The sequence below is a fragment of the Uloborus diversus genome, chromosome 8 (genome assembly GCF_026930045.1).
Source record: "Uloborus diversus isolate 005 chromosome 8, Udiv.v.3.1, whole genome shotgun sequence".
NCBI lineage: Eukaryota > Metazoa > Arthropoda > Arachnida > Araneae > Uloboridae > Uloborus > Uloborus diversus.
Window position 1 is genome coordinate 138507883 of NC_072738.1, and position 14504 is coordinate 138522386.

At 31.2% G+C, this 14504-nt stretch overlaps 1 protein-coding gene across 1 annotated transcript; it reads left to right on the forward strand.

The window, feature by feature from the left end:
- The first annotated feature begins 848 nt into the window (after nt 1-848).
- LOC129228247 (uncharacterized) lies at nt 849-11615 on the forward strand. Its single transcript, XM_054862915.1, has 4 exons — nt 849-965; nt 4250-4423; nt 7504-7614; nt 10801-11615. The coding sequence occupies exons 1-4, from the start codon at nt 908-910 to the stop codon at nt 11046-11048; spliced, it is 591 nt and encodes a 196-aa protein (XP_054718890.1). The 5' UTR covers nt 849-907; the 3' UTR covers nt 11049-11615.
- The last annotated feature ends 2889 nt before the right edge of the window (nt 11616-14504 follow it).

Below are 14504 nucleotides of genomic sequence, written 5' to 3' on the forward strand. Positions count from 1 at the left end.
TTCCAGGTTCGAACCAGTTGACAATATGGAAAGCAAAAACGATTATAATGTTATTTCTATCAAACACCTTTTTTTTGTTGTTGTTTTTTTTTTCTTCTTTCTTACTTTTTTTTTTGTATATGTAGGAAAAGTAGCGTAACAAAACCGATGTGTTTTAAATTTCACTCACAAACAAATGAATATATTAGACTACAGTCTGCTAGTGTGTGGAGTTGGATATATTTCTCTGAAAGTTGATTGCCAATATTTCATTCTTAGGTTGTGTAGACTTAATCAAAGGATATTCAAAAATTGGTAATAAAATGGTTTGAAACAGTATTATCAAAAAAATACCCGTGGAAAACTTGTAACACTTTTCTTAATGGCATCAAGCAGCAAAACGCCCGTTTCAACAAGAAAATCTAAATATTTGGCTTGTTGGTCGAATGTCAGCATCACAGTGCCAAGCAAAACTGTCATCTAAAAGAAAAGTTCTCAGCATTTTTTTCCCATTATAAAATTGCCTGAAATCTAAATACTCGAGATTCTGCTCATTGTGCAGCTAGTGGTGTACTTCTTGTTTGGGAAAGGCAGTGGCGAATGTTTAGAGCGGACCCTGAATAATGGGAGGACAAGGGCAAAGCACTTCTTGCATCAAAAAACAAAAACAAAAAAAAAAAGTCCCAATGTGTTGTTCTTTTGCTTGCAATGTTTTTGAAAAGATATGTGTTTTGTTCTTGTATTTGTTTTCCTTTTTTCTATGTTGTTTAGATTTTCTTACTTTCCTCTTTCAGACATTGAAAAAATATTTTTCAAGTGTTTGTTTTTTATCTTGAGTGGCAGAAAACCATCAAATCAGCTATCTGAAGTGCAGTGGAAACAGTGTTCAACAGTCTTTTCCGAATTTCATGACAAATCCTTTAATCCTATGGCAGAAGAAATTGTAGAAACTCTAAAGTTGCATATTGAAATACTGAAAAATGAAGGTAAAGTTTGTATGATTTAAACTGATTTCTCTATTCCTGCCAACTCTGCTAATTTTCCCGTAATTTCTTGGATTTTTAGCATTTCTCCTGGTGTCTTTTATTAAAAATATACTGGATTTTATAAATCTTGGTGAAAATCCTTTTATTTAGAGAATTTTGTGAAAAAAAACTCTGTAAAATTGTGTTTAAGATTGTCCAGACATATATATGCCATGATTTGAAAACTTCCTGCTAAAATTCAAACTTTAGTATATCGAAATCTAGCATCATTATAAATGCTTATTAACTTTGATCAAAAATAAGTTTTAACTATATAGTAAACATGATTTTTTAAAGGAAGTGGTTATCAGTTCATACCGTATATCAGTATTAACTTTGATCAAAAATAAGTTTTAACTACATTGTAAGCATGATTTATTAAAGGACGCGGTTATCAGTTCATACCATATGACAGGGCTAGAAAAACCTTTAAAATTTTACATGCCCTGTCGGCCATTATTGTCTAAAAATTACATGCCGGGATAAAAATTTAACGTGCCCAGTTTTTTAATTATATAGTAATAAAAATATTTGAATTTGTTATTTAGCATTAATCAAAGAAAAAATTAATTTAAAAGCTTTGTTTCTGAATCAAAAATTTTTTTTTAATTAAAAACATAAAAAAATTATTAAATAAATAGTACATAATAAGTCATCAAAGTTACCGATACTGTCAGCGCCGCTTAAACAAATACTGTCGGTTCCAAGAAATATTATTTGATTAAGCGGAGATTTTTAACGTTGCATCTACGGCATGAGAAATATTCGGTTCCCGGAATTTTATTCGTATGAGCGGGGTATTCATTTATCCGTTACGTGATTAAGTGAGGTGGACAGTACTTAATTAAAACATTATAATAATTACATGCCCAACCAGGCATTTAAGGGTAAAAGATTCATGCTCAATCTGAATATTTACATGCCCCAGGCATGTCAGGCATTATAACTTTCGAGCCCTGCTGTATGTATGTTTGTTCTTCTTTTATTCTTCTATTTCATGTTTTAATTAATTATTTATGCAAATATAAAATAAATAACTTCCATATGATTGTACCCTAATTATAGGCGGTCGGATTATTTGCGGGTCTTTCACAATTTGTTTTCCCAATTTATGATTGCGTTATTATTCGCTTTTAGATTTTACATATATTTTTTATAGTCAATGTTAGTAGATGCAGTGTAGCAATATTTTTAGTTTTCATTTAAATGTATGTGTGATTGTTATTTATATGTTTTTTAGCTGTTGTATGCACTAAGTATCGTTTTTTACCTTTTGTTTGGATTATCTGCGGCCTTCCCTTATTCGCGGTTACCGTGCCACCCTATTCTGCAGATGATCTGGAGTTTACTGTATTTAAAGGGATAGTAAAAAATCTACTGGATTTTTTCCTTGGAAAGTTGCAGGCATGTGTATCATGTAAGCCAGGAGTTATCAACCTTTCAGACTCCTCGAACACTTATATAACTCCCCCCCCCCCCTCCCACACACTCACACCATCTTTATATATGCAGTCAATGCATATAGTACAATCAAAACATCGAACTGAAACTAGTTAGGGTGGATGAAACAGGAAATTGAATTGAATTATTGATAATTTTGTGATACAATTTAACACTATTACACTTAAATTTATTTTAAACATGTGTAATATTAATAGAATATATGAATCAAAGAATTAAAAAAAAAACTAAATACAAATTAATTTGAGGTATTTAAATGATGTTGGCATGTAATACCAGTCACTTTCACAACATCTGTAGAAGTTCTCCTTAACAAGTTTTGGAATGTTTGGTTGTGACTAACAAAACACACTTCAGGTCACTTTCAATATCCAACTCATTATTTTGACCTTATATATGGTTATGCTGAAAATCCAGATTCGCAGAGATATGTAGAACAAATCTACACTAAAAACCTCAAAAAAAAAATAGTAAAAGCCAATAATATCAAAAATATTAACAGATGACTTAAAAAGTGAGAAAATTATAGTTTATTTTACTATTTTATGTTACTGTTTTATACTTTCACCCCCCTCCCCTGAAATTCATCTGCCCCCCCCCCCCTCCCCCGGTTGAGAACCACTGATGTAAACCAACAGGCATTCGATTCTTATGAGACGAAAAAGGATGCTTAACTCTTAGGCTATTAACGGGACGGTCTGAGTTGTAAAACCAACCCATTTATTTATGTTTCGTCATTAGTTACTCTAATAATTTATGAATCAAGTTATTCAAACGTCTATGTCTGTGTTTTGTGCATAAATTTTCATAATTGGGAGAGCACTGTGTCCGAACATTAATTATAACTGGTACATAGGGGATGCACTGAAAAATGTTAAGAGGATTGTCTCCCTCTAAATCCCACTTGATTTTTAAGCATTTGCGTATACATAGTAGTAATTTTGTGTGTTCATAATATATATATATATACTTTTTCATAGATAATATTGGCTTAAATCTAAGGAATCCCTACAACCAAATTTTTGTAACAAAATTTATTTATGTAAATCTCCCCCAACTTGTCATTTATTCTCAAAAATTTCCATCCCTATTAGCTCAGAATTGTGTCATTCCTTTGTCTTAGGCTAGCTTTCAATGGAAAATCAATCTGTGTTGCCATCCAAGTACTGAAATAACTGCATTGAACTGAACCTGTACGTTTTCTAGCTTGGAAAAGCTTAAAGTTAAAATGGAACACTTGGAGGACTTGGAAGTTCCGTTGGTCTCTAAGTGACTTCTAATACTTCTAATTCCCATCTATGAATTAATCTATCCTTAGACCGGGCCCGTGATAGGGATTTCAAGTTGCTAGCCAACAAATCAGCCCAATTTTAATTGTCTTAGCCAAAGACTTAAATTTCGTACATTTTAATTGAATTAAAAAAAAAAAATTTTTGGAAAACTCCTATCAGAAAAAAGAAGTTTTATTTTTTGTGGAAATTACTGAATTTTCCATTTGGCAAGTCTTTTATTAAATCGGAATTATGTTGCCGAATTTATGATTTAATCGCATTTGGCTTGGTGACCAATGCTTAGCGCAGGCCCAGCTTGGGCACAGTTAGACCTCGGACATAATTTTTGACACTGAAATTGACAACATAAGTTATTCTTGGATGCATGTATCAAGGGATTAAAATTTTATTTTAAGTTGAACTAATATTATTTTTCGAAAAGCTAATCAGTTCAGAGTTATATTTTTCGACAACACCTTAACAACTAAGTATTTTAATATTTTTCTGTTTTAGATATGCTGGAGGACAAGAGCTTTTTTGTTTCTACTGTTTTCGTTATGCTGGCTATCCAAAATGGTTCCAAGTGGGCTGAAAATATTACATCAAATTTCATTTTACCTTGTGTTGTGAAGTACTCTGCAGAAATCAGTAATGAATCAGCTTTTAAGTTCTTTGCTCATTTATATGGTAAGTAGGCTTCATGATGATAGTTTCAGTAAGGCAGGGTTTAAGCTGAGTTTTAAAATTGTTTAGCAAAAAAGCTAAAATTGGCGAAAAGTCTTTAGCAAAATGCTAAAATTCAACCTTGACATCTTTGAAGAAATAAATATATAATAGGTTATATTTTTCAAAAAATTTGAAATGAAAGAATTGTTCATAGTATTGAGGGAGTTTTTTTTTTTTTTAACCCCCTAATAATGCATTTATTGGGCGGACATAGTGCCTGCTAAGATGAAATATTGTTGAACTTAATAGCAGTTTATACATGTTAGCTAAGATTTATAAATAAGATTGTTTGATATTGCCATGCTTGCTTTCTCTCTCGGATAGTGCTTCTTTTTTCTCCTTCTCTCTTCTTTTTCATATTTTATTGGAGCCAAAAAGCGAAAATGCTTTGTTTCATTTTCGCAATTTGGATAGTTTTTTCGTATTTTGCGAAAAATACGACCGTAGCGGAAACCTTGCTGTAAAGAGTCACAAATGTGCATGTGCAGTACAACTTCGTTTATCTGGACTAATTGGTACCAAAAAGAAATCCAGATAGTCAGGGAAGTATGGGTAATAAGCAAAGCAAATCCTTAAATGAGCAGGCTTACTGTTCCAAACAGCAAGAAACCATATTTTTCGGAAAAATTACATAGAATTGTTTAAAAGGCATTAAAAAATATCGACAATTTTTCACAACAAATCGTAGAATTGGTCCACTGTCTTCTGGTTCAAATACCTGTGTTGTTTGAACAAAGCATGATCAATTTATTGCTTTATCATTTGGTGTTTGTTAGATTACTATAATTTATTGCACAATTTATGCTGGAGCTGTACTTATAATCAAAATAAAGAGAGAGTATTCAACGTGCTTATAGCTATGTTATCGCTGTCATAGTTTTAAACTATCATTGTGAACATGACTTTTTTTAAGAAGCTACAATTTTGATCCAGACAAACGAGGTTCTACTGTACAGTTCATTTGTTGTGTTTTCGCTGATTTAAAGATAAGTTAGAAATATATCGAATGTGAATGCTTAAATAGCTTTAATATATTTGATTCAGAACTATTGTAGGCTACTTTCCATATCATCATGGTCATACATGGCACAACAGCCCTGGGTGGGCCAAGGCCTTCTGAACCAGCTGTTTGCAGCCTCCTCGACTCTCAGCTAAGCTCTTCCAATTCTTAGACTAAAAGACAGTACTCTAAGTAGTCCCAAGACTCTGTGGTAGATTTTTCCACAGCATCCACTCAGCTTTGGCCTTCCATGTCTTCTAATACAATACGGTTTGGCCATGAAAACTCTTTTTTATAATGCTGCTATTGTCAAGGTGGATAACGTGGCCAAACCAATTTAGACAGCTAGTCTTAATAGCGCAGACCTCTGGGTGCCTAAATAAATTGTACAGTTCATTCTTGCATCTTCTATGCCAGATTCCATTTTTCCAAATTCCTCCAAAGATGCTCTCAAAGGTGCCCAGCAGTCTTTCCTCCCTCATAGTCAGGGTCCAAGTCCCTGAGGCGTAAGTAAAAAACGGGATGTATGAAAGTCTTGTAAAGAGAGAAATTTATTTTCATTCACACTTTGTTTTGTTCACTTAACTTTTCATATGATATCATAAAATATAACAATATGGCTCAATTTATTTATTTCACATCGACCATTAAAATCAGTGTCAGCAAAAAAAAGAAAAAAAAAATCAAGAGAAACCTGACAAAGAAACCAAAAAAAAAAAATAAATAAATAAAATAAAATGTGTCCAGATTCAAACCTCTAAAGGAAGGATCCTATCTCCTGTCAGTAAATATAACTGCATCTAAATCTAACTGCAATAATAATTATTCTATCTCATAGGTTAGACTATTCTAGTTTAATTTCTTTAAAGCTAAGCAATTTTAATTGTGGGGGACACAATGTCCTGGCATGAAGTGTTAATTACTTTTTAAGAAATTATGCAAGGGTGGAAACAAACTTTAATCTACTGATGAATCCTGATAGACTAGCACTGATTGCATTTATTGATAATTGACTCTATTGGAAAGGCACAGTTGATTTTATATTTTATTTTATTAATTTATTTTTATTTATTTACTTATTTATTTATTTTTTCATTATGATTTGTTTATTGATAGAACTCTCAAAAAACTACTGCTAATTAGTCTTTTATTGCAATTCACATTCTTTTTTGCACTCATGAGGAGACTTGTTTTGATAGCTTTGATTTTGATGATTCCTAGAACCCTTAAACAATCGCTATCTTAATTTCACTAAGCACTAATTGTGTGGTCTTACATTGAATGGCTATCTCATTTATTACTTCATTGCTTGAAGAAAAATATGAGCTCACAAGACTAATGTTCAACATTCTCTATGAAATTAGTGAGGAGAAATTTTGTTGATGTCTTTTATACTCAACTCTATAGAATTAATTAATTTCTCATACTTAATTTCTCCCAAAATAGCACTCTGGACAGTTTTATTATTTATTGTAAAATAATTTTCATGATCTTGTATGGGGATTTTTTAATTATTATTTTTTTAATGCTTTTTTTTTTTTTTTTTTTTTGGCCTTCCATGACTTTTTTAAGGAAATGTTTACTTTTGATGGCATTTGTTTATTAATTCATTCTTGCTATTAAACTATTAAATCATGTATATTTTATATTTAGGGCCGGCTCTAGTAGTTCTGCGGCCCTAGGTGATATTGACAAGTGTCCCCCCCCCCACTGAATAATATTATTAATTTAAAAATAATATATTAATAAAATAAAAATTATAGTTAAGTGCTTAAAATTAAAGTGTTTCTAGTTAGTTTGCATATCCAAGCACTGGTACACGCTCTAAATTATTATTATTATTATTTTAGCGTTGAATCAGTGAATCTTATAGCACTAAAAGAGATATTCATACTTAAAAAAATAATAATAATTAAATGTTTCAACTTTGAAATTTGCTGCTCCTAAAATCTGCCAACCTAGGCGACCGCCTAGGTTGCCTACTCCAAGAACCAGTCTCATTTTAACCTTTCAGTTTATTTTTATGTTCTTTTTTTTTCAGTTGATATGTGTTTACTTTTCCCTAAAGAGCTCTATAAGGAAAAATTTATGAAGAATTTATTTACAAAATCTCTACGTGAGCTTAGGGAAGACCCTACTTGTGTTAAAGGTGGTAAGTAAATTCTACAAATTTTTTTTTTCTATAGTATGCATAAGAATGCTTTTCTAATGATGTTGATCAACTTAAAAATGTCTGTGATCAAAATCAGTGTGAATATTGAATCAAGTATTTTGCTTGCTAGCATGTAAACTGTAGTATTTTGTCTCTTTATAATAAAAAAAAAGGTCAAAGAAACTCTGAAAAGAAGTCTGTGATGGGCTTGGATCCAGGAAACCCCGTAGCACCTAGAACTTTGAAATTTTGTACAAAATTATTTCAAGCCCCGGTGTTTGCACTTGGGGTTTTGTTTTTTAAATTTCGATTTTTTTTTAATTATTTTTTAAGCACAAATTTCGCATAAATTGCCCATTAAAGGGGTGAAAATTATTTGCATATATTAATGTTATATATCGTTGGAAAGGATGGAGTTTTCCCGCGTTCTAAGCAATTTGTTTCAATGCTCTAACTTTATTACGGCGGGAGTTATTTGTGTTTTTAGCTCAAAATTTTTTATGCTTAGCTGAAATTTAGGCACTACTTTCTTCATTAAATCTATCAGTAAAAAGTGAAAGAATTATCTCACAGTTTTCTTTTTGACACCACTGGAAAGGGCAGGTTTTTTTTTTTTTTTTTTTTTTTTTGCTCAAAATTTAATTAGCCTTTTGGTCAAAAAACTAAGCTTGTATCTCCAAAGGAAAAACAGTTACAAGCTGTTTTAATCAAGTTCAAAAAATCTCATCTCCATTCAAATTAGTGATGTTTTATTTGGTGTTATCATAGTTACATCTTTTTGATCCGTTTGTTTCTTCTTTCTTATTCACAAATTTTAAGGGTTTCAATTTTTTAACGGAAAATCTTAAGCTCAACTCAATTCCAAGCCCCGAGCTAAAGAGCAAAATATATTACTAGAGACCACAAATATGAAAACAACTTTTCAAACGTACAAAACTGCAATTTTGCAATGCTCAGGAGCCCTGTAGTCCTTATGGCTCTGCAAGTTGGTACAAGTTATTTTGAAACCCGGGGTGCTTTTGTTCTAAAGCTAAAGGTGCTTTTTGTTCCAAAGGGAACTCATAATGTGTTTGTACTTTATTTCTTTCTAATTGATGATTTAAATCTTTGCTAATCAAATAAGATTGCGAAGCAACCTTCGGGGGTTGGTGAGTCCCCTAGTATTATAATTATAAAGCAGTGTATTAAAAATTAAATATCTTTTCTAATTTAATTTGAGTGTTTGTTTTCGAGACAATGTGATCTTTTCTCTTGATTTCAACTCTTAAAAAGTAGAAACTAAGTAAGTAAGTAAAGCTTGACTTTATTTCCTCATTTGATTTTTAATCTTTACTAATAATTAAGTTGAAAGTTGGTCTGGATCTCTGTCCAGATATCTGTCTGGATGTTTGTGACACTCATAGGGCCTAGACCATTCAACCAAAATCAATAAAATTGGCACAAAATTGTAGCATAGCGGTATGCTCTTTGAAGGTTTTTACGGAAAATTGGATTTTTTTTCTTTTTCTAATTCAATTTCAAGCCTATTTTTCACATAAGTTTGATAATATGGGTGAGAAATATATCATGCACATTTTTAAAGTTTAGGTAATTCAAAAGCTTTGAATTGTCCGCATAAGATGAAGTTTGTTCAACATTTCTACAAACCCTGGGAGAATTGTAAGAATTCTGCAAAGAAAACTAAACTCCAATGCTTACCTTAAGCAACCAAACGATATTAAATGATTAAGCTCGAGAATAAAATCAAAAATTAAAGGTAAATTGAATTCATTTTTGAAACAGAAAATAACTTTTATGTGTTACTATGGTTATGTCTTTTACTCCTTTTAATTACTTCATTACTTTTCTTTAAACATTTTTAGAAATGCACTTATTTTTGCTATCCAAACCCTTTTTAAATTGAAAAGGATTTAAAGTTAAATATTTTAACTGTTAAGAAAAAGTCCTCTGCTTTTATTTTCTTAGTTTGTTTTTGAATTATGTTCAATAAATTATAAAAATATTGCTATTACAACATTCTTTCTACAGGGCTTAATTTTGTAAAAATGTCTTGTTTTGCATTTTAAGCAAAGTACAGAAACTTCCGTCTTCTTTTAAAATATTTGTGAAGTTTCTGCTAAGCTACAAAATTTAATTTTTTTTTTCTTTTGTCTTACTTTTATACTAATAATAAGTAATAATTGAATTATAGCCAAAACTTAAAGTTCTTTAATTAATAGTTACCATATTTAAAATACACCGCCAGCTCAGTTATTCCATCCGAGGACTGCAGTTTCGTGCTTTTTAGCACTCATCAGCCCGGAATAGGAATCACATGAACTGGAGGCGAAAAACCTCTTAAGGGAGCCAAGAGAGCCAAACAAACTGGTAGCTAATGCAGAATTAGCAAACCAGATGAGCGACCGCAGCAATGGTGCGGTTCAACTCAAAGATTGATGACAAAGCATGGTATTTTGAAGTGTGCCCCTATGTGTTTGCACAAGGATGCCAGAGAGTTCCAGAAAGATATATATATATGGGCAATCCCAAGGGTTACTGACTGACATTTTTGGAGCAAAACAATACATATTTCGTAACATTCAACGCAAAATATATGTTGTGCAAACTATCTTTTGTCCAGGAAAATTTTATTTTTTAAGCTGAATTTAATGGCATAGTTGAATGCCCCAAATACATTTTGGATGATTTAAAAATATTTATTTAAAACTAGGTGACTGACTGTCATTTTAAAAACAAGTATGTCAGTCAGTTACATGTGCTTTTAACAATTTTTTTTAACTGTCCAAAATGTATTTTGGAATGAATTATAACACTGAATTCAGCCTAAAAAATACAATATTCAACTTTAAAAGATCGTTTTTGCAATATATATTTTGCGTTGAACATTACAAAATAAGTATTGTTTTGCTTCAAAAATGTCAGTCAGTTACCCATGGAATTGCCCAGATATATAAATGTGTGTGTGTGTGTGTATATATATATATATATATATATATATATATATATTGACATTTTAACTCATTTTTAAAATAAATCAAAAGTGTTTCTAGATGAATTGTGTTTTTTAATCAACACATAGCAAATGTCTTGGGAAAATTTTTCTGTACTGTTTTTTCTGTGTTCCATAAAACATTTTCTGTACCCAAAATGATTTTTTTTTAAAAATTTCGTTATTCTATTTTTCAGATTTTCGCTATGTGACAGCTACAGTTGCATGCTGTTTGCTGAAGTTTAAAACAGTAATGGATGAGGCACTTCCCAAATGTATTTTTAACTGGTCAAGTAGAAATTTACGTACAAAAGAAGTTGAAAATCATGACATCCAGTCCTTTTTTTGGCAGAGATTTGTCAGTATGGGAGATCATGTGTCAAAGGAGGATTGTGTCATTACGAAACAGCACCTTTTGTCATCTGACCTTTTAAGAGATCTGTAATATATTCAAAGTTTTCTTTAATTTTCCTGTTTTTTTTTATAGCAGTGCTTCCAACTGATCTCTTTTTTTTTCCCCTATAGACCCATTTTCCTTTCATTTTGAATTTGCCCTTTTATCCATTTGTATTTTTTTCCCTTCAGAAACTTATGAATGTATTCTTCACACCCCCACAACTATAATTTCAATTTTAAATTAAGTGGGGAATAGCAGTTAGAGTTGGAAACTATTGGTTAAGTGAAATAAATTCATTATGTATAGTTTCTTGTTCTTGGCAAAAGTAATTTCAATTTTTAAAAAAGATGATAATCAGTTAAAATTGGCCGATAATTAAGTGTTATCGGCTTCATGGATAATCACCGATTACTGCCAATTAATCAGTGCATCCCTAGTTTAACCATTTAAAGGTGATATTAAAAAATCCCTTTTTAAAAATTTATGTCTCTTTTCTTTTTAGAGCAAACTAAAATCAGTTGGGAGTGCTATTACAGCTCATGATTAGATACAATTTTGTTTGAAAATTCATTGTTGAAAATTATTAAATTTTATTTTGTTATATTTTGAAGGATTTTTTTTTTTTTTTTTTTTTAAATATTTTTCTCTCAACCTAGAATATTTTTAGTTATCTTATGAACGAAATCATCATTTTATTTGTATGAATGTGCCATGATCATTATGCAAGCATTCTTGATACTGCCTGGAAATTTTTGAAAGAAAAATAATTAAAATTATATTATTGTATTGTAATTATATTATCCTTTTTGGAAGATCATCTGCAACCCAAGATTTTTATTTACCCAGCAATAATTGAAATGCATGAAATGTTTTCTGAGGATAATTGTAATTTTTGTACAATAGCTCAATCCTTTTTTGTACATTTGACATTTTTACTTATATACAGTGAAACAGGTTTAACAGGAAAATGCCTTACATGACAACTGAATGAACCCTTAATGATACAGTAGTCAGGACAGGAGTACTATAATGCCCAAACTGTGCCCACCCCCACCTGTGTCCATAAATAACATCCACTGTGCAATTTAGCATAAATCTTTTAATGCAAAATTATTTTAACATAAAAATATATGTTTTAGCCCCCTCAGTTTTGTGTTAATTGTTTTACCATCCTGGATTTCTGAACTATCATTTCTATTATAATTTAAAAACAAGTGACCATTGTGTAAGATACTATAAAGCAGTGGTTTACAACCTTTTTGGTTCTATCGCCTCCTCTAGAGGTTGACTGACACCTATCCCCCCCCCCCCCCCGCAAATTTGTTTCCTTGAACAAAAAACAAAAGTTTGTGCTAGTGATCAACAATATTATTAAAAAATAAAAGTGTCCAATTTTATTTTGAAGTGAAATGTAGCAGAAGAAAAAAAGCAATTTTATCCATTCACTCTACTCTTTAACTTAAAACAATGAATAAAGGTACTTTTATACAGGGTTTCTCTCTCTCTCTCTCTCTCTCTCTCTCTCTCTATTCCAAAACAAACTGATTGATATTTGAAGGAAAATACTTAGCTCAAGGTATTGACACGCTTTTCAAAAACAGAAGTAGCGTAAAGTTCAGCCAAAGGTGTGGAGGAAGCTCTAGATTCTAAAAGTTTATTTTCCTTAAAAGTCCTTCCCCTTTCCCTTTATTTTCCTATTAAGAAAATTTTGTTTCCTTTTTGACTTATGATTCCTTGTCAGAACTCTTAGCATTCGGTTTACTATTTGTTTTCAATCGCAATATTCATGGGCTTTTTTATTGTTATTATTATTTTGCTTTTTAAATACTCATCACCCCTCATGAATTTATTTCTCCTGTAAGGAACCAAATTGCTCCTTTGGTGCCGAAGTCCCCAGGTTGGGAACCACTGCTATAAAGGATCAACTTCGTAAAAAAAATTTAGTATTTGAAAAATAATTTGACCATGCTGCCTGGTGTGAGGTTATACATCTCATGCACAAGTCATTGCTTTTTAAAATGAAATATTTTTTCGGGAAAGTTGAGGCCTGGTATTATGCATCAACTTCCATCAATGCCTCATATCAATGGTTAGTTATATTCAAATATATTGGAATTATTAGACAGAATTTGAAATTCCTAGGTTACAGTGAAAATACAGTACAAAACATCTAACACAAAACTGAAGGACTGGAATATCTTTTCCTCTTCAATTTTTTTAAGAAAGATTTATATAAAATTACTCAGTACACTGTCCAAACTACTATACAATTTCCTGTTAACCTATCATGTTAAGCAATTTCCCGTGAAACATGTTTCACTGTAAATAAGTACAAATGCCACATCTGCAAAATTGAATTGAACAAGATATGAAGTGTTTTAAAATGCTTTAAAATGTGATATCATTTTGTATTTTACAACATATTGTAATTATATGTATATTAGTGCTTTTTAAATATGTAAAGATTTGTATAAAGTCTAACCGTGAATACCATATGTATATATTTCATACTTGTTACTGTTAAAGATGTCATAGTTTTTTTTTTTTTTTTTTTTACTTTTTTCTTGCTCTGTATGTAATTTAACAGTGGCATTTGGAAATTATTTTTCTTTGTTAAAATTGTAAATATTTCAATTTAAGTAAAGTGAAAAAATTTTCAGTTTTGTGGATGTTTTATTCTTTTCACACTATGCTCGTATTTTGTCTCACAGTTTTATTCACACAATATTTACTTCTGTTGTTTTGCTGATATTCTAAGTCAGCTTTTTGTAACGTTTTTTTTTTTTTTGGTGTCTATCTCTATCTCCCCCCCCCCAAAGAAAAATACTAAATAGCTGTCCATAAACAATGTCACACTTATTTGCAACATTTTTCACCACCTGCCCCCTTTGTCACAAAGTGTCACACTTGTACCCCTCCCCCCCCCCTTTCCTTGTCACATGCTGTACTTTTTTTTTATAAACATTTTTCAAAAAAATGCATGATGTCGCACCTCATGTTACCCCCCCCCCCCCCTCCCTTGACAAAATTTCACAAACCCAACCTCGAAGCTGGACATCAATTGTGGACAGCCCTAATGACTCCTCTGCTCTTATTTCTCAATCACCAAATTGTCTACCTTTGCTTCAACTGTTTTTTTTTTCGGATAATGCAATTCTCAACATTGCATTAGTACTTTGCAGTCGATTTCTGTATTTACACAGTGGAAACCTGATTTTACGTTTTCTGTCTGATTAGTAATAAAAGGCATACCAAACAGGAAAACATAGAAATGGGTAGTGGGGAAAAAAATCCAAGCATATTGTTTAAAATTTGACACTTGCGTAATGAACTAGTGGGAAAGATGTTTAATCATTATTCGTGTTTAGATTTGATTTCATTCATAGGACCTTCTATACTAACATTTTTTTGCAAATTTGCTTCTTGGTTCGGTATCCACAAATATCAATCTTAATCTATGTACATAAATGGCTACTTCTGAATGTATGTCTGGGGTAATCTTCA

Excerpts from the sequence above, each read along its gene's own strand:
- LOC129228247 (XM_054862915.1), top strand. The coding sequence starts at position 908 with ATGGCAGAAGAAATTGTAGAAACTCTAAAGTTGCATATTGAAATACTG. Across the intron at positions 4,424-7,503 it reads GTTCTTTGCTCATTTATATG|TTGATATGTGTTTACTTTTC; the intron begins GTAAGTAGGCTT and ends TTTTTTTTTCAG. Across the intron at positions 7,615-10,800 it reads CCCTACTTGTGTTAAAGGTG|ATTTTCGCTATGTGACAGCT; the intron begins GTAAGTAAATTC and ends TCTATTTTTCAG.